Genomic DNA, 26,872 nt, shown 5'->3' with positions numbered 1-26,872 from the left:
CAGGACCTGCCCGCAGCCCTCCCCACCGTCCTTCTGGGCCTTGGGGACCAAGGGCTTCACTCGCCGGAGTCCTCAGCAACCAGCTGGGCTGAGGGACCCTTCTTTGACTGTTTGATTCTTGGGTCTTATGTTCATACCCAAATCCCCCCTTTTCTTCTCCACCTGGAATCACATCCAGAGCAGACGGGCCGGAATCACGGTTCACTCAGAACCTCTGTTGGGCCAGGCCCCGTGCTCGGCTGGGAGCACAGTGGTGACCAGGCAGCACGTGGTCCCCTGGGGAAGTCAGACAGATGCACAAACTATAAGGCGATGAAAACTTACGGTGGGCGCTGGAGGAACCCAGTGGGTGGAGAGTAAGGAGCTCGAACTCTGATGGGTGAGCACGGCCGGCCGGGCGGGAGGGTCCTTCAGGGAAGGGCCTAAAAGGGGCCCGTGCGGGGGGGGCCTGAGGAGGGGGTGGGCTTGTCAGGCTCCGGCGGAGTCTGGAGAGGGAGGCGGAAAGCTTGGAGGGGCAGGGCGGGGGCCTGGGGGCTGAAACAAGTTTGGATTTCACCCGCTCTGTGTGCAAGGGGAAGCCTGTGAAGGCTGTAAAACCCGGGGAAAGACAGGATGGGATTGTTTTTTGGGAAGACCAGCTTGGTGCTGTGTGAATGGGAACAGCGCCAGAGGGGTTGTGGACCTGGACTAGCCAGAGTCACTGATACCTGTGGGGACAACAGATCCTGTTGTCTCCAGAGGCCTCGAGAGCTCTGCGGCCTCCTCCCCTTCTGGTCCACAGCCCGACCTAGGACCTCACAGGCCAAGCACTGGCCCACAGTCTGCTGTCCTCTCTCGGGGCCTCCTTGCCCTGAGCAGCCCTCTCTGGTGCCCTGGCCACCTCTCCTGGAGGCACGTGTCCCTCTGCGGTCTGTCCCGAGTCTTGCTTGGAATCATTTTCAGGTGTCCCCTCTCCTTTTTCTCCCTTAGTCCCCACAGCCGGCTCCTGGCAGTGCACAGTAAGGGCTCACTGACTATCGGGCACCCCACCATGGAATAAATGGGGTCAGTGGCCGCCATTGTTGCCCGTGCATTTGAGGAAGATCCTGACCACCCAGAGAGGCAAAAGGAAAGAACAGCCCCCCACTGTGCCTAGTGCTGAAATGCTGGTAAATGATTTTTGAAGGAATGAATGCACATGAGTGAATGAATCAATGGCTGTTGTGCAATCTTTTCGGAAGTATGATGGGGCCTTTGTTCTTCCCCCAAGCAGACTGAATCCTGGCTGGGAAGTCTGCTGGAGAAGCCCAGTCCACTGTCCTCACCTGGTCCCAGCAGACACCCCCGCGGGCCCCTGTTCTGTCTCAGCAGAGCAGCACACCTGTGAGCACCCGTCGGGGAGGTGGGGAGCGGGGCTGCTTAGAGAGGTCTGGATGCTTCCATCTTTGTAGTAAAAAATGCCAAAACTGGGTTTCAAAAACTGTGGTATATCTAAATGTTTACATTTAGTAAATGAACACTTTTAACACACACACACACAGAAATATAATTTTGCCATTCACAAGGTAATAACGGTGTTTATAAAAGAAGAACCTGGCTGGGCGCGGTGGCTCACGCCTGTAATCCTAGCACTCTGGGAGGCCGAGGCGGGCAGACTGTTTGAGCTCAGGAGTTCGAGACCAGCCTGAGCAAGAGCGAGACACCATCTCTACTGAAAAAATAGAAAGAAATGAGCTGGACAACTAAAAATATATAGAAAAAATTAGCCGGGCGCATGCCTGTAGTCTCAGCTACTCGGGAGGCTGAGGCAGGAGGATCGCTTGAGCCCGGGAGTTTGAGGTTGCTGTGAGCTAAGCTGACGCCACGGCACTCTAGCCCGGGCAACAGAGCGAGACTCTGTCTCAAAAGAAAAAGAAGAACCTCAGTTTGTGGCATGCTCCAGGCAGTGTGGTCCAGTAATGGGACACAGGTTTACAATTGGATGACTAACGGCTCCTTTCAAACATGTCTGTCTCGTTTGGAGACAATTACAGCTTGAGGCCCTTTGGGTGTATGCAGTCCAGGCTGGACCTTCTCCCTGGCTTCTAGTGGAAGGTCCCCCTCTCCCTGATTCAGAGTGGCGGCCCCGCCTCGCCCTCTTCCACTGAGCGCTGACGGCTCTGGTCAAGCCTGACCAGAAGGGCCAAGCCTGCCCCTGCCGGCCAAGAGCCAAACAGGCCAATACCAGTCCTGTCCCTGGCCGGCCCACAGCCCGAGCCATGGGGCAGCTCAGGCTCTGCCTCCTCAACTGGGTCAGAGGACAGAGGTAGGGGCCCCGGGAGCCAGAGCAGGTCGGAAGCTGGCCTGGCTGTCCCTGCCCTGGGTTTATTTGTGGTGCCTGTATGTGCTGTGCAGCAGCATGGTGACAGGCAGCGCATGAAGCAGGAGTGTCGGGTCCAGAGAGCAGACTTCAGGGACTGTCCTTAATCATTTTTTTAGAAGGAATTATGTTTAACAATTAGGAAGTGGTGAGATAAAGTGGAAAAATCCTCTTCCCTATCCCTTGCTAGCTCGGTCTCCTTGACAAGTTCTGTAATTTTCTCTGAACTTCAGTTCCCTGCTTTGTAAAACGGAGCAGTCGCATCATCGTCCTTGGGCTGTTGAGAAGACTGAGTGGAAGCAGGGCTTTGGCTGAGGAACATTCCACCGTATGGATAGACCACATTTTGTTTCTCCATTCATCAGTTGACAGACATTGGGTTGTTTCTACTTTTTTCCTATTCCAAATACTATTTTTTACTTTTATGAATACTATGAATGTGTACAAATTTTTGTGTGGACATATGTTTTCATTCTCTTAGGTGATTACCTAGGACTAGAATTATTGTGCCATATGATAACTCTATGTTTAATTTCTTGATGAACTGCAAGACTATTTTATAAGGTAGCTAGACCACTTTCCATTTCCATCGGCAATGTATGGAGGTTTCTGTATGTCCATATCCTTGTCAACACTTGTTATTATCTGACTTTTTCATTGTAACCATTCTAGTTAAAGTGAAGTGGTATTTCATGGTTTTTATTTGTATTTTCCTGATGACTGATAATGTTCGAGTATCTTTTCATGTGCTTCTTATACCTTTTTTGGAGAAGTGTTTATTCAATTCCTTTACCCATTTTTAAATTGGGTTATTTGTCTTTTTATTGAGTTGTAAATGGTCTTTACATATTCTAGATACAGGTCCTTTGTCAATATGATTTGCAAATATTTCCTCTCATTCTCTGAGTTGTCTTTTCTCTTTCTTAATAGTGTCCTCTGAAGCACAAAAGGTTTTGATTTTGATGACATCTGGTTTATTTGTATATTTGTCTTGTTTGTGCTTTTGGTTTTCTTTTTTATTTAGGTCTTTAAGTATGTAAAATACATATGATTACAAATTAAAAGGTATGCTCAGAGCAGCCCCAGCTACATCCCCACCCACCCGGCTCTAGGTAGGCATCTAAATTAATTTCTGGTTTTAACATTCCCGTGTTTATTTTTGCAAAAATAAACACTCACTTTTTCTTATACAAAGGTGGCATTCACAGATACTCTGCATTGTTCTTCCTTTCACTAAATAAATCCTGGACATCAGCCCACATCAGCTGGTCGAGCTCGTCCGCACTGTGTCTCAGGGCCACAGCAGTCCAGGTGTGGCTGCGCAGGGACTGGTGCCTCGGCGGGTCCCCTGTGGAGGGGCTCTTGGGTGGTTTCCAGCCTCTTCCTGTAGCGAATCGTGCAGAGTGAACAGTGTCCTTTTGTGCCATGGGGGTGAATCTTTAGGATCGGCTCCTGGAAGTGAGAAGGCTGGGCCAGGAGCTAAGGCACAAGTAATTCGGTCAGCTGTTGCCAATTTTCCTCCGTGGGGGTTGTGCTGTTTTATGTCCCACAGGCTCACAAACAGAATGCTGTGGGATTTTTGCCAATTTTATCTTAGTGTGGCTTTTTAAAAAAATCAACTTTATTGAAGTGTAATTTACATAAGATAAAATGCACCCATTTAAAGTGTCCAGTGTGGTGAGTTGTGGCCAATGATCTACTTTCTTTTACCACAGATGACTTTTGCCCCTTCTAGGATTTTATATAATTGAAATCACACAGAATGTAGTCTTTTGTGTTAGGCTTTTTAAAAAATTGTATATACTTAAAGTATACAACATGATGTTTTGATATACGTATACATAATGAAATGGTTACTGCAGACAAGGTAATTAACATATCCATCATCTCACATAGTTACGTAGGGGGAGTGGATTGGTAAAAGTACCTAAAATCTACTCTCTTAGCAAATTTCCAGTATGCAATATAGTGTTGTTAACTATAGTCCCCATGGTGCACATTAGATCTCTAGACTTATTCACACTACGAAACTGCAACTTTGTACCCTTTGACCTCTGTCTCCCCGTTCCCGCCCAGCCCCTGTGTTGGGCTGCTTTAACCCAGGATAAAGATGCTGAGATTCATACGTGTTGTTGGGTACGTCGGTACGTTGTTCCTCTGATGGCTGAGTAGTATCCACTGTATAGATACACAACAATTCGTTTCTCCGTTTTCTTATTGATGGACATTTGGGTGGATTCTCTCATTTGTGCCTGTTGTGAATAAAGCTACTATGGACATTCTTGAACAAGTCTTTCTGTGGACCTATGTTTCCATTTGGGGGCGTAAATAGGAGTGGGATGGCTAGATCATATGGTAAGTGTATGTCTAACTTTATAAGTCACTAGACCTTTCTCCACCGTGGCGTTGCCATTTGCCACTCCCACTAGGAGCAGCATGTGAGTTGCAGTTGCTGCACGTCCTCAGACATTGGTGTTGCCAGTCTTCAGTTTCAGCCGTTCTCGGAGGCGGGGTGCGGTGTCTCTCTGCAGTTTAGATTTGCATTTCCTTCAGTACTAAGGATGCTGAGCATCTTTTCTGGTTCTTATTGGCCATTGTATGTCCTCTTTTGTGAAATGTTTGTTCAAATCTTTTGCCTTTTACTTTTTTTTTCTTTTTTGGTGATCATGACAGGGACAGATCTTTTGCTCATTTATAAAACCAGGTTGTTTCTCTCTTTATTATTAAGTTGTAAGAGTTCTTTATATATTCTGAATACAAATCCTTTTTATGTATAACATAGATATTTTCTCCTAGTCTGTGACTTGCCTTTTCCTTTTCTTAGTGGTATCTTTCCAAGACCAGAAATGTTAATTCTTGTGAGATGCAAGTCAGGTTTTTCTTTTCTGGTCAGTACTTTTCATGCCCTAAGAAATCTTTGACTATCTCTTGTTACTGTGACTAGTAGGGTTGAGCACTTTCTCTTATGTCCAAGGGCCATTTGTGTATCTTTTTCTGTGAAATGTCCATGTCTTTGGCCTGTGCTTTTAAAGTTTGTTTACTGGTCTTTTTCTTGATTCCTAAGAGCTCTTTGTCCACAAAAGATTAGCACTTTATAGTATATTGCAATGTTTCCTCCCAGTTTGTAGTCTGGATTTTTGACTTCCGTGTAAAATTGCACGCATGTGCTTTTGCAGCGTCCGTCCATGTTTGCATCTAGTATTACGGTTTCATTTTTTTAACAGTTGGATCTCTGTTCCATTTGGAGTTGATTCTAATGTGCCGTGGAAGGCATGGAATCAATTTTATCTTTTCCAAATGATTATCCTCTTGTCCCCATATCATCTATTAAAAAGTCTGTCTGTTTCTAATGATTGGAGATCATCCCCCAGACCTTTTTCATTCATGTCTTAGACTTCCACATGGACTTTTCTGTTTCTGCTGTCTGTCTATATTCGTGCCAGTGGGCCCTCTCTTCCTTGGGGACTTCATGATACATCTCAGCATAAGGTGGGGACTCCTTACTGCTCTTCTGTTCAGAGGGTTTCCTAGGGGTCCCTGTTTATTTATTTCTCCAGACTTTAGAACCATCTTGGCTAGCTCCTGAAAAGACACTTGATTTTTTAAAAATTGAGATTGTGGGTGGAGCATGGTGGCTCACACCTATAATCCCAGCACTTTGGGAGGCCGAGAGGGGAGGATCACTTGAGGCCAGGAGTCTAGACCAGTCTGGACAATACAGTGAGACCTCATCTCTACAAAATAAATTTTTTAATTAGCCAGGCCTTGTGGTGCACACCTATAGTGCTACCTAATTGGGAGGCTGAGGCACGAGGCTCACTTGAATGAAGGAGTTGGAGTTGGAGTGCATAGCTCACTGCACTCCAGCCTGGGCAACACAAGGAGATCTTTCTGTCAGAAAAAAAAAAAAGATGAGATTGTGTAAAATTTATAAATTCACTTTGGAAAAGCTAAAATTCTTTTGCTGTGGAATTGACCTGTACAAAAACAAGGAGTGTTCTCCATTTGCCCAAGTTTACTTTTATGTCTAAGTTAGATTCTTGGGAGGACTTTTGTAGGACTGTTCCAGAAGTTTGTTTCATGTATATTTTGTACATTTAATGTTAGGTTTATGCCATAGCATTTATCTTTTTCATTACTCTTATAATGAGTTCTTCTCTTTCATTCTGTTTTTGAATTGAATGTTGTTTTCACTGTATGTGGGGGAACCCTGTAATTTGTTGTCCATTTTCCATCTTGCTATCTTACTGAATGCTCTTTTTCACTTATATTCATCTTAGCACTCATTTTGTTGGGTTTTCTAGGTGTATCTTGATGTTATATACAAAAAATGATCATTTGTCTCTTCCTTAAGGGATGAACATTTTTAAAGATTTGTATTACACATTGCCAAATCTCCTCTTTGAAAAAATATGGTACGAATTTATACTCCTCCTGTGGCGGTGTTTTGCCATACCCTTGCCAGCACTTCAGTATTAACAATGTAAAAAGATCTTTGCCAATTTTCTACAACCCTTGTTCATTAAGAGGAATTCACTGCACCCCTTCTCTGTGCCAGGCGCTCTGCTGAGGACACAGCCGCCCTCTGGGAGGCCGCGTTCTAGGGGATGAGGCTTGTTTCTTGAGGTTTAAAGTGAAGACTGCTGCTGCTCTCTGAGCCCAGCTGATGGGAAAAGGCCAGGCTGCCCTAGTGGAGAGCCTGTCCCTGGCACAGGGACTCGTTATGGCTTTGAAGCCATCGCCCTCACCCCCTCTGTAGAGCCGTGTCACAATAAGCCCTTCGGGTGTCTTGTAGGATCCCCTGCAAAGGCCGGGCAGTGCCCGCAGCATCAGCCCTACTCGACTGGCTGAATCTGTCCAGGAGCAAGGGCCAGCCGGGTGCCCTCCTGGGCCAGTCCGAGGCCACCCAGTCCCAGTCCTCCCTGCCTCTGCCAGGCAGGTTTGGGGCTGAGCACTGAGGAGCCCCTGCCCCATGGCTGAGATCTGATAAAATGGATAATAGGTGCTCCCTGGAGGCTCCTACTTTCCCTTAAAGCCCAAGTCCAGCCCCCGGAGTCCCCTATGAATCACCGCTCTGCCCATTTGCAGAGGGCACTCATTGGCAGCAACCCTGTCCTGCCCGGGCTGGCACCCTCCAACCCCCACCCCAAGAGGCTGGGTGGGAGGTCCTCTCATTCTCCTTCCTTTTGGCCCAGAGCCCTCTCACCTCAGCCCCTCCGCCACATACCCATGTTCCCAGCACTGTAGCTTGCCTGCTGTGTGATCCTGGGCAAGTTGCCTTGCCTCTCTGGGCTTTTTCCCTTCTGCACCTCACAGGTGGATGTGAGGCGTGAAAGAGGGAGTATTCGATATTCGCAGCAGTTCTGCACAGCGTGTGGCACAGAGAAGATTCCAGGAAGGTGTGTTCATTGAACAAGAAACAATAGATGGACTGTGCTGGCAAACCTTCCAGGGGCTTGGTTTCCATTCACACCATCAGAACCCAAAGATCAGATCCAGGGGCTTCTAAATGCAGCCTTTGTTGGAAATGCAGCCACCCCACCCTGGGTCACTGAATCCCACCCTCGGGATTTCCAGCGCGCCCAGGATGAGCTTGGTGGGGAGCTGGGCCCAGAGAAAGGGCATTTGGGTCCTGGACCCCAGACCTGCCCTTCCCCCCCCCAGCCCTGCTTGTGCCACCATCGGCTCTCTTCGCAAGCCCCTCCCTGGGGTCCTCGGACAGCTGGGCCTTCGTAAGAGGGACGCCCACCACCGCCCTCACCCCAGGCAGCTGGGTCCTTGAGAGAGGAAATTTCCTTCTCTCTGTATTTATTTTCCACATCCTTGACTTAGAAAGCCAAGCTGGTGTTGATATTTACCTTGGCCAGGCCTCCCGTCTCCCCAGGCCAGCCTCATGTAAACACACTGTTCCTTCTCTGGGCTCTGCTAGAGGTGGCCTTTTGCAACCAGTTCTAGGAATTTGTAAGGCTGAAGGCATAGGTTCAGGGACCAGCCCTCCAGGGGGCCAGGGTGCACGGGGCCCTGGGACCTGCCATGCTGGCAGCTCCCTCTCCAGGGGCTCAGGCCACAGGCCACAGGAAAGAGCCAGGGCAGGGCAGGGGCCTCTCCCCCACGATGCCTCATTCCTCCTCACGGCATGCTGGGAGCGGCCCCGCTCTCCGGTGTTCACAGGGAGGGTCAGACTCACAGGACACAGGCTGAGAGGCCCAGGCAGGATCTGGGTGTCTCCACTATCCTGGCCCAGGCCACCTCTGGGGTGGCAGGAAAGGGCTCGCTCTTGAGTGACAGCCAGTTCTCCAGTGTGAGTCTGGAGTGTCAGCAACTGGACTGCAATTCGGAGCGGACAGTGGAGCGGGTGCACGGGGTGCAGCCTCGTGAGGTGGCAGGTGCACACCCAGGGGGTCCCTGCCCTCATGGAGCTGGCCTTCCAGAGGGCAGGCCTGCAGCAGGGAGGACACGATCAAAGATAGAGGATCTGGGGTGGTGGTGAGTGCTGCAGGGACCGGGTGACGGCACCGGCTGGGCCAGGAAGCCCCACGGTGGACGTGGGAGGCGAGGAGGTGGCAGTGCACACTAGGCAGCCCCCACTGTTCATATCCCCACACCCCCACCTACTGGCTCTCTGACCACTGAGGCCTTGGGCAGGTGAAGTGACTTGTGAGAGTTGGTGTCCCTGTACGAGGACTAGAAGGCAGCCCATTGGGCACACGGGAGCTGTGGATGAGGCCATGTGGGCAGCGCCGCCTCGCTCTGCACACGGAGCTCCCGTCCCGCTGCTCCTGCAGCTGCGAGTCCTGAACCCCCTTCAGGCCCCGGGACAACTCAGCTGAATCTCTCCCCCTTCTCCGTGCAGATCTGGGACATGAGCGACGACGAGACCGTCTGAGACAGCCCTTCGAGTGGGGCGCAGACCCCTCCCTGGCCACCTGCTGAGGAGCACTGTCCCCCCGAGCAGGACTGGTGACGCTGGGCCTTGGCCCTCCGACCTGTCGGGTCCCTCCTCTCCATGCCCGGAGGACTGGAACCCCCTCCGCTGCCCAGGAGCTTCCAGTGTTCTACATTTGCCGTGACTCCTGATCCTGCCAGTTCTGAGCTAAATAATAACCTTGGCTTTGGCATTGCCACTGATCTGGGACTTGGTTCCCTCCATATGCATTTCTGTTTTTCTTGTTGTCACAGTTGTTTGATGGTCAAGCTCCCAGGCTCCTTTCCCCTTGACCCCAAAGGGGTGGCAGTGAGGACCGGGAACAGTTGGCCCAATGCAGACCAAATGGGGGAGAATGAGAAACCAGCTTCCACCTGGAGCCATTAGGGGGAGGCAGTGCCCGCGGCCCCGCCCCCCCCCCCCCCGCGGTGCAGACCCCACTGGGGGGGCCCCTCCCACCGCGGACTCCCCTCCCCCCTCTCCTCATCCAGCCCCTCCCCCATGGGCCCTGGTGGGGAGGGAAGGAGACCTGAGCCGCTGCAGACTGAAGGGACCACACTCGTCCCAGTGACCCCAGAACTCCAAGGACAGAGCTAGCCGCCCACCTCCTGGCCTGTCCTCGGCTGTGGGCACAGCCAGGCCTGCCTGCTCCAGGGGAGGAGAGGAGTCTCGGGTGCTGGAGGAGCCCAGTGGCAGGTCTCAGGCCAGGTCCTGGCAGCTGCCTGGGTGTGAGGCTCCTCCCTTTCCTTGTGGGCCTTGAGCTGCCTCCTCGCTGGGCTTGGAGGCCCTGACTCTAAGGCGGGGCGGCTGTCCACGTGTGTCCGTCTCAGCCTGGAGCCAGGCGGCTGAGGGGTCCGAGGGCTCAGCCACGCGTCACTCAGGCAGGGCCGCTTTGCCTCCTCCCTCTGGGCTTGTGCATCTGTGCGGCCCACAGAGCTGGGTGTGGAGACCAGGACAGGGCACGTCCTTAGCGTGTGTGACCACCCTGCCCTGTGTGTAAGATGTCATTGTCCCTGCAGTGGCCTAGAAGCCAGTGGCACCCTTTCCACACTTTTATTCTATTCCTATGGCTTTAAATTTTGTCTTAGGCCCAGAACCAAAGTCAAAATTGAGTCTGGGGCTGACTCTTACAACAGTAGGATTTCTGTAGGGTAGATTTGACGCTTCTCCCAAAGTAGAAAGTGGAAAATTAAAATTACTGTTTTCCAGCTCATGTAGGGCTTAGACGGGCCACACACAGGTGCAGGGCCACCGAATGAATGCACCCCCCGGCCCCAGGGCCTCGCAGCCAAGCCCCGGGGCCGATGCCCACCCAGCCTGGCGCTCTCACTCCAGGATTGAAGAGCCACACGCAGCCTATGGTTTAAGAGCACTTTATTATTGTTCTTAAGGCTACTTTTAAGTACAAAAAAAAGATGGCCTGCCAAACCTTTTTTTTCTTCTTCCAGGAAAAACAGGCCACAGAGACTGGTATATTACAGATTTACAAACATGGAGAGAAGGGTCGGAACGCGCTGCAGACGGCTCGGCTCTGGGAAGAATGTCACGGAGCCCCTTCTAGCGCAGGGAGGGTGCTCTTTCTCAGTGACAGGTTTGGTTTTCTGCTGCCCCCTCTGCCCGAGGCCCCTCCAGGGTCCTGCCTATCCCAGATAGGTCAGTGCACCAAGGGCCCTGCCCAGCACCGCCGACCCTCCCAGCGCGACGACCTCGCTCACTGACGCGAGAACGTCCCGGGAGCGCTCTCCTCCCAGCTGGTCAGCAGCGGGTTGTTTTCCTGTTAGGACGCTCAGTAGCCTGTAGCAATAACAAACTAGTGGCTATTAATGCAGATGCAGTGTTCTCATAGAATAACTGTGTTCCTGCACTTTTACAGACAAATCTACGACAAAAAAAAGATCAACTTTTTTTCCAAACAACAAAAAAATATGAATGATTACAATAGGAAGGGGGAAATTAAATAGCTACATATCATTAACAAATTAATTGTTCTTCAAAAAATACCTACAAATTTCTCTGTACATTCTTTACGCACAGCGTAATGATGGTCTTAAAGTTACCTATATAAAAAAAGTGTTCTCAACGATTTTTCCTACAGAAAATATAGGGGCCTGAATGCCAAAGCTTGGAAGCCCAGTAACATGGGAGTGAAATGTGTGCAGGGGCAAGAGGAAAAGGGCTTTTCTTCCACTTTTTGAAAGGCCTGCAATCCTCCGACCTTTCCGCTCGGTGCCAATTTCCAAAATTCAACAGCTACACTGGACTTTTCTCACACTGAAACCAGCCCCGAGGGCTCCCGTGGTCTGCGAGGGCCCATCAGACCTCCCATGGGAGGTGGCCACGCCCACGTCACCTGGTCAGGTGCCTCGTGGCAAGCCCTCTGGTGGGCCAGGCTGTGTGCACACGCTGGAGGGGCAGGGAACAGAAACACTCATGGACAGAGACGGCAGCTGTGGACTGAGCCTGTCATGTCGCTGCTCCACCTAATTTCTAATTAGTAGCTATTAACATAGCAAACGATAAATGCAGTAATAACTGTATAAAGTCATAGGAATGTATACTGCCTTGGCCCCAGCGTACGAGGAAGCATACAAAATACCATATCACAGATTGTCAGGAATCTGCTGTTCAGCTAAGAGAGTTCAAAGGAGCAGTTTCTGCATCGAGGGAAGTTGGAAGACACAAACCCCACCTCCCCCGGGAGCCTGTATGAAGCAGACAGGGCCACAAAAAATAAACGCCGTCAGCCGCGGGAGTTGCTGCCGCGCTGAGGCGGCTGACTGCTCCCCGCTCCCCGCGAGGGCCTGCCGGGGGCTGGCTGTCCCGGCACTACTTGTGAGTAAAGTGAGTATCAAATACAAATCTTAGAGTACAACTGTACCAGCAGTAAGTATATCTAGGACTGTAACTGACAAAAATAAACTAATTCTGAAAAGAAGATAGTAAGTATTAAGGTTTTTGTTTACTGTCTATACAATTAATAGAAACCAGCTATTTTTCTCCATTAAAACATGCATCATGTTTAAAGCACTATGGAATCCTCCAACCTCAGCTCTAGTCTAACAAACTGCAGTGTTCAGAGAAGGTAAAATGCCCGTGATCGGTAGAGTCTGCAGTCCAGTTGCAAGCACCTGAAATCTAGAGAAAGACCTATAACCTGTATGAGACTTCCCCTTCCAAAGCTGTTTTGTCTAAATTTAAAAACAACAAGAACAACAAAACACAAATGGTCAGAAATGTCATCCTTAAACCCTTTGTTTTTCAGCAGTTTGCCCTCAGAGTACTAGCATCACACTTAAAGTTGTCAGGCAACTCTAGTCCTCCTCCTATAGTGCAAATCAGACACGACAGTTCTCTTCAAGTATACACACGCACACACGACTGAACCAAACACGCCATGGAAGCTGAGCCACACACACCCCGGTCTCAAGAAGCAAATGAAAAGCACAAAGCGTCTGGGTCACCAATGTCGTCATGGCTTGTGGCTGAGAAAGCGCGCCGTGGAGTCCTGGCCCCGTTGGGGCGGCAGACCTGCATCAGAGGTTTCTTTGGTAACTGAGGCAGGAAGTAAGGATGCTACATTAGACAGATGTTCCACACGTAGTTCCTGCTGTCATGTTTGAGGGCCCCCTTGTACGAATACCAAGCAAGTACAAAAACAGAACAGAACAAAAACCCCAACAACATGGTTTTTGCGAATAAACCATCCCTTCCCCCCGCCCCACCCCCATGATTTTTTTCTGGTTTGAAGCGGACTGTTCGAAGCGCAGGCAAACCATGCAGACCCCGTGCTGCTGGAGGGCTCCTTCAGGAGACCACGGAGGGGGAGTGGCTGTGGCTGACCATGTGGGCAGAGGGGCTGGCGGGCTGGCCCCTGCGCGAGGCTGACTCGGGGCTGCTGGATGCTCCGTCCTTGGCCGCTTTGATCTGAAGCCACGTGTCACCCAGAGCTTTGGCAAAGTGGTCGTCCACGGAGCCCGTGATGGACACAGAGTTGGGTGCTGGCTCGGGTTCCTTGTAGTTCTTGCCCAGGCTCCTGCGGAAATGCTCCTCCACCACGGGGTCACAGGTGGCGGTGGCTGCAGGCAAGCAGGAGAGCGGTCAGAGCACAGGGGCTGCGACGCGCATGCGTGCAGCACCCCCTCAGGGGCTGCGGCAGTGTGGGCTCCGCGGACAGAGACACCTCCCCCAGCTCAGCTGGGCAACCTGGGCAGGTCCCTTCTGAGTCTGTAAAATGGTGACATACCTACTGCACTGGGCCAGGGTCTGGGTGCAGAGAGAGGCACTGAGTTTGAATGACAGGACCCACTGTCTCCCCACGACTAGCCCCTGAGGTCCTGGGGTGAGGCAGCGTGTTTCCTGAGCCCTTCCCAGGCGAGCCACGCGCAAGGGTGCGTGTGCACTGCGCGCGCTCCAACACCACTCTTCAACCTCGACAGCGAACAAGCTCCAGGGCGAAGGGCCGCGGCCGGGCCGGGGCAGCCCAGACACTCACCGCTCGGGGGCCTCCGGTAGCTGGCGGGCCCGGGCGCCGCGCAGCCGCTGTGCGCGATGGGGCAGTGCGACAGGTTGCAGTTGCGGGCGCCGGCCGAGGCGCACGTGATCACCGAGGGCCGGTTCTGTGGGGGAACGGGGTTGTCAGTGCGTGGAGACCCGGCTGGTCCCCATACCTCCCCGCAGGCCCCCCGCAGCCGCAGGGCTCTGTCCTGGAGCCCCCCCTGAGCAGAGGAGGTTACAGTGGAGCGCTCTGCCGCCTCCCGCACCCCCGCACCGGCCCTGGAGTCCAGTTGCTACCCCCAGGCAGGCTGCAGAGTGAGCGACCCCACAGGCCACTCCCCTTGGTCATGGCTGTTGGGATGAGTGAGGGACCAGCGACAAAGGCTCAGCTGTTGAGACTTGGTGTGTCCCACCTCTCACATCTGAATTTAGACAACTTGGGAGCTGGGAAACGTCGAGTAGATGGCAGAGGGTTGCAGGGGGGACCACAGCTCCTCCATTAAGGTCCCCAGAGCCCCCCTCCTCACGTTCCACTACGCGCAGGGCTTCTGGAGCCATCCCAGATCACTGCTTACGCCAGCTCTGGGCTTGTGTTATGACCACATAAACGCGGACGGAGCCGGACACAGACCTAAGCCTACGCGCTGCGCACGTGCCTCCCCGGTACCCTGTGCCCGGCCTGCGCTCGCTGCACTCTCGCCTCCCCGCACGCCCGCACCTCCGGCCTGGTGGGCCCCTCTGTGACGCCTGTCGTGACCGCCACCACCTCTCCCCTTTGCAACCTGCCCCTCCAACGAGATTCAGCAAGCAAATCAGTCCCGGCAGGTGCTCCCGGGAAGCGTCAGCGTCCCTCAGACCAGGCACACTTCAGAGCAGGGGCCAGGTGGGTCTGGACCGCTCCCCGCCCCCGCCCCCGCCCCCGGCCTTGGTCTAGAACCTGGGACAGAAAGTATCTGTCAACCAAACTGAACTTCCTCAGGTTCCCACCGGGAAAGGCACCTCCTGAGACCCTCGAGGCGCCAGCTGCAGGTCACCCCACAGGTACCAGTGATGACAGCAGCACCCACCAAGCAAAACCGAGGCTTGTCCTCCCTGGCCCTTTCTCTAGAGCCCAGCACTAGTCCAACGGTGCGGAAGGCTCGCAGCACAGCAGGCCTTCTCATGAGAAATGAACAGGAATGGCGAAAACAGCTTCTAGGATAAAAAGCTGCATCTGTAAGGACTGAACTGGAATCAAACATAAAAGGCCTGTGCTTGGGTCTAACAAGAAAGGACACAGCCACAGAGATGGCTTAGCAGCAGCCGCGTAAACACTCTGGGGTTTTAGTAATAATAGCTCAACACATCAGCAGCGCAGGAGCACCGAGAATCTGTATGATCCTTCACGGTGTGGACAAGGGCGCGGGCAGGCGTCCACCCCCGGGGCTTCCGTGTCAAGTGTGGCGCAGGAAGGGCGGCACAGAGGCACGTGGGGCCTGGACCCGGGTGTGCAGGCAGGAGTCCTCATCAGGTGAGGTCTCACCCCACCTGCTGAAGGGTCTGTTTGACTCTTGAGCCCCTCTCTTAGGGATGTGTCCCCAGCTCACATTCATGAAGCGTGACTGCGCCCCCTTGGCCAGGCTGAAAATCCAACCCAGGCTTGGCCAGCCAGCTGCAGAGCCAAGGTCAGGTTCAAGTGGAGCGTGGCAGTCAGGAGCAGATCTCAGGGGCTGTGGGACAGCCACACAGGGCTGGCCATGTGGGTGGAGAGGCAGAGAGAAGAGGAGGCAGAGACCCGGTCACACGCAGAGCTGAGGGAGGAAGGAGGGTCCTGCCCTCTGTCCAGCTCTCCAAGGCAAGGCCCTTCCTGAGCCTGGCTGTACCCATGACCTTGGGCCCTGGGAGCCGCCCCAGGGTCCTCCCAATGAAACTCCCTCTCTTTCGTGCTTAGGCTGGCTCAAGTTGGTTTCTGCTCCTCACAACCAGAGTCCTGGACACAAACGCTGAAAAGTGGGAACACGTTTGGAGTGTGGGGAGATAAGGAAGATGAAGAAATGGAAGCTTAGGCTGCAGGATAAGTAAGCCCAACGTCCAGCCTTTAGGCCACTTCAGGATAGACTGTGCTCCTCAAGTGGGGACAACCATTGGTATTACGTCATCTATAGGACACCTCCAGACCTGGGATGAAGTGAACTGCCCTCAGCTCACCTCCTACAGACCTGCCCATGTCCAGCGCCTGGGGATGCTCCCTTCCTCCGCCCGCCCAGGACACGGTGGCCTGTGAGTGCTCCCGGACACACCCAACCACCCCGGCATACTGAGCTAGAGGCCAGCGTCTCCCCTGCCTCTGTGGCGTCTCCCCTGCCTCTGTGGCCGAGCGCAAGCTGGGACTCGGTGCCCCTGTCCACCCGAAACATGCCCCGTGATCCCACATGCTGAGGGCTTCCAGGTGGTGGGGGTCCACACCCCCCCCAACACCCCTATTTCCCAAATGGGGACAAGATACCAACCAGGATGAGCCTTTGTGACTCACAACCCATTCACCTCTGCACTGTGCAGCCAGCACCAATACGGACACACTCCCCTGAGGCTCACTGTCCTGTGGGTGCTTAAGGCTTCATCTCCTCGCTCCCCTCAGCCGCTGCTGCCCGCTAGGCTGCCCCTCCTGCTCTCTCTGTACCCTTGCCCCCCAAACTCATGCTCTCTCCGTACCCTTGCCCCCCCCACTCCTGCTCTCTCCCTACCTTTGCCCCCCACCCCCCTGCTCTGTCTATACCTTTGCCCCCCCACTCCTGCTCTATCCGTACCCTTGCCCCCCAAACTCATGCTCTCTCCGTACCCTTGCCCCCCCCCACTCCTGCTCTCTCCCTACCTTTGCCCCCCGCCCTCCTGCTCTCTCTATACCTTTGCCCCCCACCCTCCTGCTCTCTCCCTACCTTTGCCCCCCACCCCCCTGCTCTCTCTATACCTTTGCCCACCCCACTCCTGCTCTCTGTACCTTTGCCCCCCACCCTCCTGCTCTCTCCCTACCTTTGCCCCCCACCCTCCTGCTCTCTCCCTACCTTCGCCCCCCACCCCCCTGCTCTCTCCCTACCTTCGCCCCCCACCCCCCTGCTCTGTCTATACCTTTGCCCCCCCACTCCTGCTCTCTCCCTACCTTTGCCCCCCGCCCTCCTGCTCTCTCTATACCCTTGCCCCCCCCACTCCTGCTCTCTCCCTACCTTTGCCCCCCACCCACCTGCTCTCTCTATACCTTTGCCCCCAGCCCCCCTGCTCTCTCCCTACCTTTGCACCCCACCCCCCTGCTCTCTCTATACCTTTGCCCCCCCAATCCTGCTCTCTGTACCTTTCCCCCAGCCCCCCTGCTCTCTCCCTACCTTTGCCCCCCGCCCTCCTGCTCTCTCCCTACCTTTGCCCCCCGCCCTGCTACTCTCTCCCTACCTTTGCCCCCCGCCCTCCGGCTCTCTCTATACCTTTGCCCCCCCAATCCTGCTCTCTGTACCTTTGCCCCCCACCCTCCTGCTCCATCCCTACCTTTGCCCCCCCGCCCTCCTGCTCTCTCCCTACCTTCGCCCCCCACCCTCCTGCTCTCTCCCTACCTTCGCCCCCCACCCCCCTGCTCTCTCTATACCTTTGCCCCCCCACTCCTGCTCTCTGTACCTTTGCCCCGAGCCCCCCTGCTCTCTCCCTACCTTTGCCCCCCGCCCTCCTGCTCTCTCCCTACCTTTGCCCCCCACCCTCCTGATATCTCCACAGTTTTGCCCCCACCCTCCTACTCTCTCCATACCGTTGCCCTCCCCCGCCCTCCTGCTCTCTCCCTACCTTTCCCCTCCACCCTCCTCCTCTCTCTGTACCTTTGCCCCCCGAGCTCCTGCTCTCAGTACCTTTGCCCCCCACCCTCCTGATCTCTCCCTAGTTTTGCCCCCCCCACTCCTGATATCTCCATAGTTTTGATCCCGCCCTCCTGCTCTCTCCATACCTTTGCCCCCAGCCCCCCTGCTCTCTCCCTGCCTTTGTCCACAGCCCTCCTGCTCTCCCTACCTTTGCCCCCCCAACCCTCCTGTTCTCTCCCTACCTTTGCCCCCCCCCCGCCCTCCTGCTCTCTGTACCTTTGCCCCCCGCCCTCATGCTCTCTCCCTACCTTTGCCCCACCCGCCTCATGCTCTCTCCCTACCTTTGCCCCCAGCCCCCCTGCTCTCTCCCTACCTTTGCCCCCCCCCGCTCTCTCCCTACCTTTCCCCCTCACCCTCCTCCTCTCTCTGTACCTTTGCCCCCTGCCCTCCTGCTCTCTCCCTACCTTTGCCCCCCACCCTCCTGATCTCTCCCTAGTTTTGCCCCCCCCACTCCTGATATCTCCATAGTTTTGACCCCCGCCCTCCTGCTCTCTCCATACCTTTGCCCCCAGCCCCCCTGCTCTCTCCCTGCCTTTGTCCACAGCCCTCCTGCTCTCCCTACCTTTGCCCCCCCAACCCTCCTGTTCTCTCCCTACCTTTGCCCCACCCGCCTCATGCTCTCTCCCTACCTTTGCCCCCAGCCCCCCTGCTCTCTCCCTACCTTTGCCCCCCCCCCCCCGCCCTCCTGCTCTCTCCCTACCTTTCCCCCTCACCCTCCTCCTCTCTCTGTACCTTTGCCCCCTGCCCTCCTGCTCTCTCCCTACCTTTGCCCCCCACCCTCCTGATATCTCCATAGTTTTGCCCCCTGCCCTCCTGCTCTCTCCCTACCTTTGCCCCCCCCTCCCCGGCCTCCTGCTCTCTCCCTACCTTTGCGCCCAGCCTTCCTGCTCTCTCCCTACCTTTGCCCCCCCCCCCCCGCCCTCCTGCCCTCTCCCTACCTTTGCCCCCCCCAACCCTCCTGCTGTGTCCCTATGTTTGCCCCCGCCTCCCCACGCCTCCTGCTCTCTCCCTACCTTTGCCCCCAGCCTTTCTACTCTCTCCCTACCTTTGCTCCCCCCCACCCTCCTGCTCTCTCCCTACCTTTGCCCCCCCTGCCCTCCTGCTCTCCCTACCTTTGCTCCCCGCCCTCCTACTCTCCCCCTACCTTTGCCCCACCCCCAGCCCTATTGCTCTCTCCCTACCTTTTCCCCCAGCCCCCCTGCTCTCTCCCTACCTTTGCTCCCCGCCCTCCTGCTCTCTCCCTACCTTTGCCCCCCCTGCCCTCCTGCTCTCTCCCTACCTTTACCCCCCACACTCCTCCTCTCTCCCTACCTTTGCCCCCCCCGCCCTCCTGCTCTCTCCCTACCTTTGCCCCCCCCGCCCTCCTGCTCTCTCCCTACCTTTGCCCCCCACCCTCCTGCTCTCTTCCTACCTTTGCCCCCAGCCCCCCTGCTCTCTCCCTGCCTTTGTCTACAGCCCTCCTCCTCTCTCCCTACCTTTGCCCTCCCCACCCTCCTGCTCTCTCTGTACCTTTGTCCCCTGCCCTCCTACTCTCCCCCTACCTTTGCCCCCCCTCACCCTCCTGCTCTCTCCCTACCTTTGCCCCACCCCCTGCCCTCTTGCTCTCTCCCTACCTTTGCCCCCCCCCGCCCTCCTGCTCTCAGTACCTTTGCCCCCAGCCCTCCTGCTCTCTCCCTACCTTTGCCCCCCGCCCTCCTGCTATCTCCCTACCTTTGCCCCAACGCCCTCCTGCCCTCTCCCTACCTTTGCCCCCCCCCCCCGCCTCCTGCTCTCTCCCTACCTTTGCCCCCAGCCTTTCTGCTCTCTCCCTACCTTTGCCCCCCCCCGTCCTCCTGCTCTCTCCCTACCTTTGCCCCGCCCCCCCCCGTCCTCCTGCTCTCTCCCTACCTTTGCCCCCAGCCCCCCTGCTCTCTCCCTGCCTTTGTCCACAGCCCTCCTGCTCTCTCCCTACCTTTGCCCTCCCCACCCCCCTGCTCTCTGTGCCTTTGTCCCCTGCCCTCCTGCTCTCTCCCTACCTTTGCCCCCCCTCCTGCTCTCTCCCTACCTTTGACCCCACTTACCCTCCTGCTCTCAGTACCTTTGCCCCCCGCCCTCCTGCTCTCTGTACCTTTGTCCCCCGCCCTCCTGCTCTCTCCCTACCTTTGCCTCTGCCCTCCTGCTCTCTCCCTCCCTTTGTCCCCCGCCCTGCTGCTCTCTCTGTACCGTTGCGCCGCCCCCCGCACTCCTGCTCTCTCCCTACGTTTGCCCCCCCCTCCTCCTCTCTCCCTACCTTTGCCCTCTGCCCTCCTGCTCTCTCTGTACCTTTGCCCCTGCCCTCCTGCTCTCTGTACCTTTGCCCCCCTGCCCTCCTGCTCTCTGTACCTTTGCCCCCCTGCCCTCCTGCTCTCTCTGTACCTTTGCCCCCCCCTCCTGCTCTCTCCCTATGTTTGCCCCCCCCGCCCTCCTGCTCTCTCCCTACCTTTGCCCCAAGCCCCCCTGTTCTCTCCCTGCCTTTGCCCACAGCCCTCCTGCTCTCCCTACCTTAGCCCCCCGCCCTCCTGCTGTCAGTACCTTTGCCCCCCCTCCTGCTCTCATTCCCTTTGCCCTGCGCCCTCCTGCTCTCTCCCTACCTTTGCCCCCAGGCCTTCCTGCTCTCTCCCTACCTTTGACCCTCCACCTTCCTGCTCTCTCCCTACCTTTGTCCCCAGCCCTCCTGGTCTCTCCCTACCTTTGCCCCCCCCCCCCCCCCCCCCCCCCCGCCCTCCTGCTCTCTCTGTACCTTTGCCCCCAGCCCTCCTGCTCTCATTCCCTTTGCTCCTTGCCCCCTGCTCTCTCCCTACCTTTGCCCCTAGCCCTCCTGCTCTCAGTACCTTTGCCCCCCGCCCTCCTGCTCTCTCCCCACCTTTGCCCCCCGCCCTCCTGCTCCCTCCCTACCTTTGCCCCCTGCCCTCCTACTCTCCCCCTACCTTTGCCCCACCCCCTGCCCTATTGCTCTCTCCCTACCTTTGTCCCCAGCCCCCCTGCTCTCTCCCTACCTTTGCCCCCCCAACCCTCCTGCTCTCTCCCTACCTTTGCCCCCCCTACCCTCTTGCTCTCTCCCTACCTTTGCCCCCCCCCCCCGCCCTCCTGCTCTCTCCCTACCTTTGCCCCCCGGCCCTCCTGCTCTCTCCCTACCTTTGCCCCCCGCCCTCCTGCTCTCTCCCTACCTTTGCCCCCTGCCCTCCTGCTCTCTCCCTACCTTTGCCCCCAGCCCTCCTGCTCTCTCCCTACCTTTGCCCCCCGCCCTGCTGCTCTCTCCCTACCTTTACCCCCCTACCTCCTGCTCTCTGTACCTTTGCCCCCCGCCTTCCTACTCTCTCCCTACCTTTGCCCCCTGCCCTCCTGCTCTCTCCCTACCTTTGCCCTTGGCCCTCCTGCTCTCAGTACCTTTGCCTCCCCGCCCTCCTGCTCTGTCCCTACCTTTGCCCCCCGCCCTCCTACTCTCTCCCTACCTTTGTCCCCAGCCCTCCTGCTCTCAGTACCTTTGCCCCCAGCCCCCCCCTCTTCCTACCTTTGCCCCCGCCACCCTCCTGCTGTCTCCCTACCTTTGCCCACCCCTCCTGCTCTCTCCCTATGTTTGCCCCCCCCCCGCCCTCCTGCTCTCTCCCTACCTTTGCCCCCCGCTCTCCTGCTCTCTCTGTACCTTTGCCTCCTGCCCTTGTGCTCTCTGTACCTTTGCCCCCCGCCCTCCTGCTCTCTCCCTACCTTTGCTGTCTGCCCTCCTGCTCTCTGTACCTTTGCCCCCCGCTCTCCTGCTCTCAGTACCTTTGCCCCCATCCTCCTGCTCTCTGTACCTTTGCCCCCCGCCCTCCTGCTCTCTCCCTACCTTTGCCCCCCGCCCTCCTGCTCTCTCCCTACCTTTGCCCCCCGCCCTCCTGCTCTGTCCCTACCTTTGCCCCCCGCCCTCCTGCTCTCTGTACCTTTGCCCCCCGCCCTCCTGGTCTCTCCGAGTGCCTGGCGCTCCCCGAGCTGCCACACTTTCCGCAGCCTCCTGGGACGTACGTCTCTGGGAGCTTTCCTGTCCCAGTTCCCAGAGATCTGAGTCACATTTTTCTCCACGCACAAGGCTTCCGCCGTGTCCGCCCCGCAGGGCTGCAGCACAGCCTGTCCTGCCGGGCACTGATGCGGCTTTCGTGGTGGCTGCAGGAAACACCCTCCCCACTCCCACCCTTCCCCTTGCTGTGGGCTGCGGGGTCACACAATGGAAGGAAACTCTCTGGAGAGCAGGGACCGTGTGGCTCGCCTTCGTGTCCTTGGCACAGGACCTAAGCGGCTGGGGCTGTGGTGTGCAGTCGAGGCTACGCCACCCGCCCGGGAGCGGGCTGCAGAAGCGGCACCGACCGGACCAGCAGGCTCGGTTAGGCCACCCCACCACCCGGCAGTGACAGCTCAGGTGGAGGCCACGTGTCCGGAAAGCTGGTGGCTTGGCTCTGGCCCGCACCCGTGGCCTTGTTCTCAGTCCTGCCAGGAATCGTGTAAGAACACGGCCGGGGACCCCACGTCCTCTCTAGGAAATTGGGGGTGGAGGAAGACCATGGCGAGGAGGGCCCGCTCACTGTCCAGCGGGACAGCTTTTGCAGAGCAACTGTGACCAAAATCAACCAGAAGATTCTCAAGAGCCTCGCCGAGTCAAGCGAATCAGTCACCCAAGAAAACACAGAGCTTCCTAGAGGCCTGGGGGGGGCGGGGCCCGCAGAGGACTCACCCCGACCTTGTGGGCTGCGATTAAACTTCAGAGTTGAATCCTGGCCCACACCCCTCCCTGAGGGACTTCCTGCTGGCACTGGCAATGGCCAGAGAGGTGAACTCCCTAGATCCTAGAAATAAGTTCCTCTTATGCTTTAATCAGTCAAAACCGGGTTCTTCTGCTTGCATGTTTTAGGCCCTGGCTGATGTCCCATGGCAATGCCTGTGGAACTGCACAAAGCAGGTCACCCGCGCTCCCCTGGGCAGAGTGAGCCAGTCTCCGCGGGTCCCACCGCCCACACGCCTGTCCCTGGCCTGCTGCCTGAGAGTGTCACCCTCTCTTCGCTCATCCCTTTCCTGCCCAGACTGCAAGCTCCTCATGGTGGCAATGACAGCTCACACACACACACACACACACGGCCTCACGAGGACCAGCGGCTAGTAAACGCCGAATGGGGGGTATCCACGAGACCTCATCCCCGGGCATCAGAACAAATCCTTGCTGTCCACTGATAAGCTGGTAGGCGAACTACAGTTTGGCTGTTTGATTACCCGTCTCTCCTCCAGACTGACACTGACAGTGCACCGAGGACAAGGACCGTGATTGCTTCTGGCATACTCCCCTGCACAGAGTGGGAGGCCACACCATTTTGTTAAATGAATGAATGAAACAAAGGAGACTGTGATGTCAGGCTCCAGGGCAGGGTGGGCAACTGTTCCTCAGCCTTACTGGGATTCCCAACCACCAGAACAGCCCCTCGCAGGCCTGCGCCAGAGCAGTTCTTACAGACCAGCTCAGAGGCGGACGCCAGGCAGTGCGGACTGTGCTGGGGCTCAGCTGGGCGAGACAGAGCCGCTGTCCGCCCTGGACGACGTCAGACGAGAGCCTCCGAGGAAGCAGGGAGTGCGACAGGGACACAGCAGGCTCCTGCAGCTGAATGCCAGCGCCTGGGAGCTATGCCGCCCCTCGGCTGCACACAGCATCTCCTTGGGGCCATGCAGGGATTCCAAATCTCCTCAGTGCCGGTGCCTTCTCTATTATTTATTTCCCCTGGAACCCTATTTGTTTATTCCTTTGGAGGCAGGGTTTTATTCCATTGCCCAGGCTGGAGTACAGTAGCACCATCATAGCTCACTGCAACCTCAAACTCCTGGCCTCAAGCGATCCTCCTGCCTCAGCCTCCCCAGTAGCTGGGACTACAGGTGCCATCACACCCAGCTAATTTTTCTATTTTTAGTAGAGACAGGGTCTTGCTCTTGTTCAGGTCTCCAGCTCCTGGCCTCAAGCAATCCTCCCATGTCGGCCTCCCCAAGTGCTAGGATTCCAAGTGTGAACTACCTCGCCCGGCCAGGAACCTTATTTTTAGAAAGATTTATTTTCCTCTACCAAACGATGTTTATTAAGTAATAATTTAATTTCCTTATTTTCCTTAATAAGAAAAAAATCCTTTCATGCCAGCCATAGGTTTCAGACCAACACGCCCTCATTACCACCGAAACCACCGACTTTATAGGATCCCAGCCCAAAGCAAAGCAACCTGACATTTAACTTCGTCTGGGTGACCTTGTAATGGGTAAACTCGGGATTCCCGTGAGGATTATTACACTGACCCTAAGAGACAGGACTGCCAAGAAGACTGCAGGAACAAACACGGCATCTAGACTACCCCAGTGTAATGCAAGAAAGAAACAGCCCCAGAGACATGACCCGTCTTGCCGGCTCAGGCAGGTCTGGGTGGGAATTCACATGCCAGGTCAGGCTCTGGCTCTGCTGCTCCCTGAGCCAACTGCTTAACTGAGGCTAAGGACGGTGCCCTCCCCCCCCCCCCCCGCCCTCGTGGTCCTCTGCTTGGGGCTCTTTGTCTAGCTTCACCCCCCAATCCCCCAGCTCCTGGACCCACTCTCTGCCACCCTCCTGGACAGAGGTGTACCTGTTGCCGCTCCCCTGGGGTCAGTGTGGGCGAGAGGCCAGCCTGCCTGCCGGCGTCCAGGCTGTTCTTGGTCAGTGCGAGGGGCTGCTCCATGCTGAGGCTGGGCAGGGACGTGTACAGGTGGCTGCTGTGCAGGCTCATGGTGGGGGCCACGGCACGGTCGATGGGGCTGCGGCTCCGCTCCCGGGGGTCTTTTCGGCAGTCTCCATTAGCAGTCTTGTTCCTGAAAAAGACAAACAAGCGTTCAGATGAGAACATCTGGCGTTTTCTGAAGGGCAAGGGGACACTGACTCTGTGCTCTTCACTTTACCTTATTTATTTCATTTAATTTTTTACCTCGAAGCTCAAGTCACATAGCTGACCCACATCAGTCTGCCTGGAACGCCCCTAGGTGCTAGCGAGGCACCTTCCGGCAGGGTCTGACATCGGCCCTGCAGGGCCCTCCAAACAGAAACGGGTGCCCTGCTCAGCAGGGCCATCTGCCCGTCTGCGCACTTCCATGGCAAACGCCTCCTGCTGGGAGCTGCAGGGCTGACCTACGTGCTCAGGGCCAGCCTAGTTTGACAAGAACCCGCCATTTACACCTGTGGTCCCAGGCCTCGGGCTGATACCGGTCCTGTAGGGACCGGGCTGGAGAGCTCCGCCACCCGCTTCCCCGACCCTTTGCTCCGTCGGTGGAAAAACTGTCTCCTATGAAGCTTGGGGGAGGGGGGGTGTGCACAGCAGGAGGTGGTGGGCCAGGGGTCGCAGCTTCATCTGTATTTACAGCCGCTCCCCACTGCTCGCATCCGCCCCACCCACCCCCTGGGTCTGAGAAAACTGTCTTCCATGAAACTGGTCCCTGGTGCCAACAAGGTTGGGGACCGCTGATTTAGACAGAATGACAATGACGATGACGATGATGATGATGACGACGATGATGATGAACCAAAGTAACTGAATGTTTCCTACATGCTGAGTCCTGAGACTCTACAGGCATTTGCTCGTTGGTCTCCCAGGAGCACCAACAAGGAGATGCTGCAGCTCCCTCTTGCCAGACAAGCAACCTAGGACTCCGAGCGGCGGACTCACTGGCCCAAGCCACTGCTAGCAAGTGGTGGCATCTGCTCTGGTACACTGTGTGTGCGGACACTCCGGCCAGCGTGGAGAGTGGAGGGCCAGTGCGCAGTTCTTCATCCAGAACATGTGAGCAAGAGCAATCTGCTTCAGGGAAGTCCATCACCAGCCTTGGCTGTGTGTTCAGCACTTGGAGCTGCTGTGTGGAACACAGACGAGATGACGAACACTGTCTCCATCTGATGCCACCTCGTCTGAAGGCAACATTATACACTGCATTATCAGACAATGACCCAGCACAGCTTGGGCTTAAGAGTTCACTGGTGCCTATAGTCCCAGCTACTCAGGAGGCTGAGGCAGGAGTCTTGAGCCCAGGAGCTTGAGGCTGCAGCGAGCTATGACTGAGCCACTGCACTCAGCTGGGACAACACAGAAAAACCCTGTCTCTATTTAAAAAAAAAAAAGTTCACCCAGTAAGACACAGCCTATAAAAGACCATAAACACTGTTCTGGGCTCACTCCTGGTCTGCTCCCCTGTTGATTCTGCCTCAGGTCTCGCCCCTTAAATCCACCACGTCCTCTGCTAACAGAGCAATCTTTTTTCATAGCTAATGATCAAGTCTTTTAGAGAAAAATGTGGCAGATAATGATTTCAGTGACTTTTCTTTAAAAAGTACAAATTAAAGAATGCAAGCAGTCACCCTCTTACCTTCAGGCGGGACAACCTGTCTCGCTGGCAGAGAAGCTGGGCTTGTGCGCCGTGACCCTGAGAGAGAAGCCACAACCTAACTCTGCGACTGGCTGAATGTGATCACATATGATTTAGCACTTTATCCTGCGAACCCACACACGTGCATGTGTGTGATGGGCATGCCTTTTTAAGATAACAGATTAACCTGCAGCTGTGAGAAATGACACAGAGTGATCCTGTGTACCCTTTACCCCGAGTCCCCTAGTGGTGACCTCCTGTAAGACTACGGGACGACATCACACCCAGGACACCGGCAACGAGACAACCCACCGCCTTATTCAGATTTCCCGTTTCACTTGTGTTCGTTTCAGAGCACACCGTGCCACCCCACACGGATGACCAGGTAAGGAAAGGTCGGTGCCCACGTGTAGACGTGCAGAATCGTGAAGAGGTGGGGGTGCACCCTCAGCCTTCGGGGGACGATGCGACCCAGTCACCCAGCCACCGGGCCTCAGCGGGACGCGCACTGGATGGGCAGCAGAGAGCCCCGGGCAGCCCTGGCTCTGCGCACCTGCCGCGCCAGCCCTCGGGCCAGCCACGCAGGGAGGCTTTCCAAGCCGTGACATCCCCGTCAACCCTGTGGTCACAATGAGCTCCAGCTCCGAGGGCGCCGGGTGGGGACGGGACGGTGCACAGCGCAGGTGAGCGGAACCCAAATAAGCCCTGAACTCAGTTTGCTGATTCCAGGGTCATTAGCTACACAGGACACAGCACTCAGTTCACGGGGTTTTTTCCTATTTGTTCTCTGACTGACTATTCAGAATGATTTAACAGCAATTAGAGAATAAATGTTCAGCCCAA

The 26,872-nt window shown here is 55.8% G+C and overlaps 2 protein-coding genes across 7 annotated transcripts in view; one reads left to right on the top strand and one right to left on the bottom strand.

The window, feature by feature from the left end:
• Positions 1-9,487, top strand: part of ATG7 (autophagy related 7) — a 246,752-nt gene extending 237,265 nt beyond the window's left edge. For all 3 annotated transcript variants that reach the window (XR_006735172.1, XR_006735175.1, XM_045551459.1), the window contains one exon: positions 9,192-9,487. Coding sequence is in view for 1 of the 3 variants with exons in the window: in XM_045551459.1 (XP_045407415.1) it covers positions 9,192-9,224 (33 nt within the window). In the remaining 2 variants the exon portion in view is untranslated. The remainder of the gene's footprint in view (positions 1-9,191) is intronic.
• Positions 9,488-10,622: 1,135 nt separating this feature from the next.
• Positions 10,623-26,872, bottom strand: part of VGLL4 (vestigial like family member 4) — a 155,408-nt gene continuing 139,158 nt past the window's right edge. For all 4 annotated transcript variants that reach the window (XM_045551464.1, XM_045551463.1, XM_045551465.1 and 1 more), the window contains 3 exons: positions 24,265-24,487; positions 13,756-13,879; positions 10,623-13,339 (listed from right to left, as the gene is read on the bottom strand). In XM_045551464.1, the coding sequence (XP_045407420.1) occupies positions 13,068-13,339; positions 13,756-13,879; positions 24,265-24,487 (619 nt within the window). In that variant the 3' untranslated portion in view covers positions 10,623-13,067. The remainder of the gene's footprint in view (positions 13,340-13,755; positions 13,880-24,264; positions 24,488-26,872) is intronic.

The sequence above is a fragment of the Lemur catta genome, chromosome 5, assembly GCF_020740605.2.
Source record: "Lemur catta isolate mLemCat1 chromosome 5, mLemCat1.pri, whole genome shotgun sequence".
In the NCBI taxonomy this organism is placed as follows: domain Eukaryota; kingdom Metazoa; phylum Chordata; class Mammalia; order Primates; family Lemuridae; genus Lemur; species Lemur catta.
This window is presented reverse-complemented; position numbering and strand designations above follow the sequence as displayed.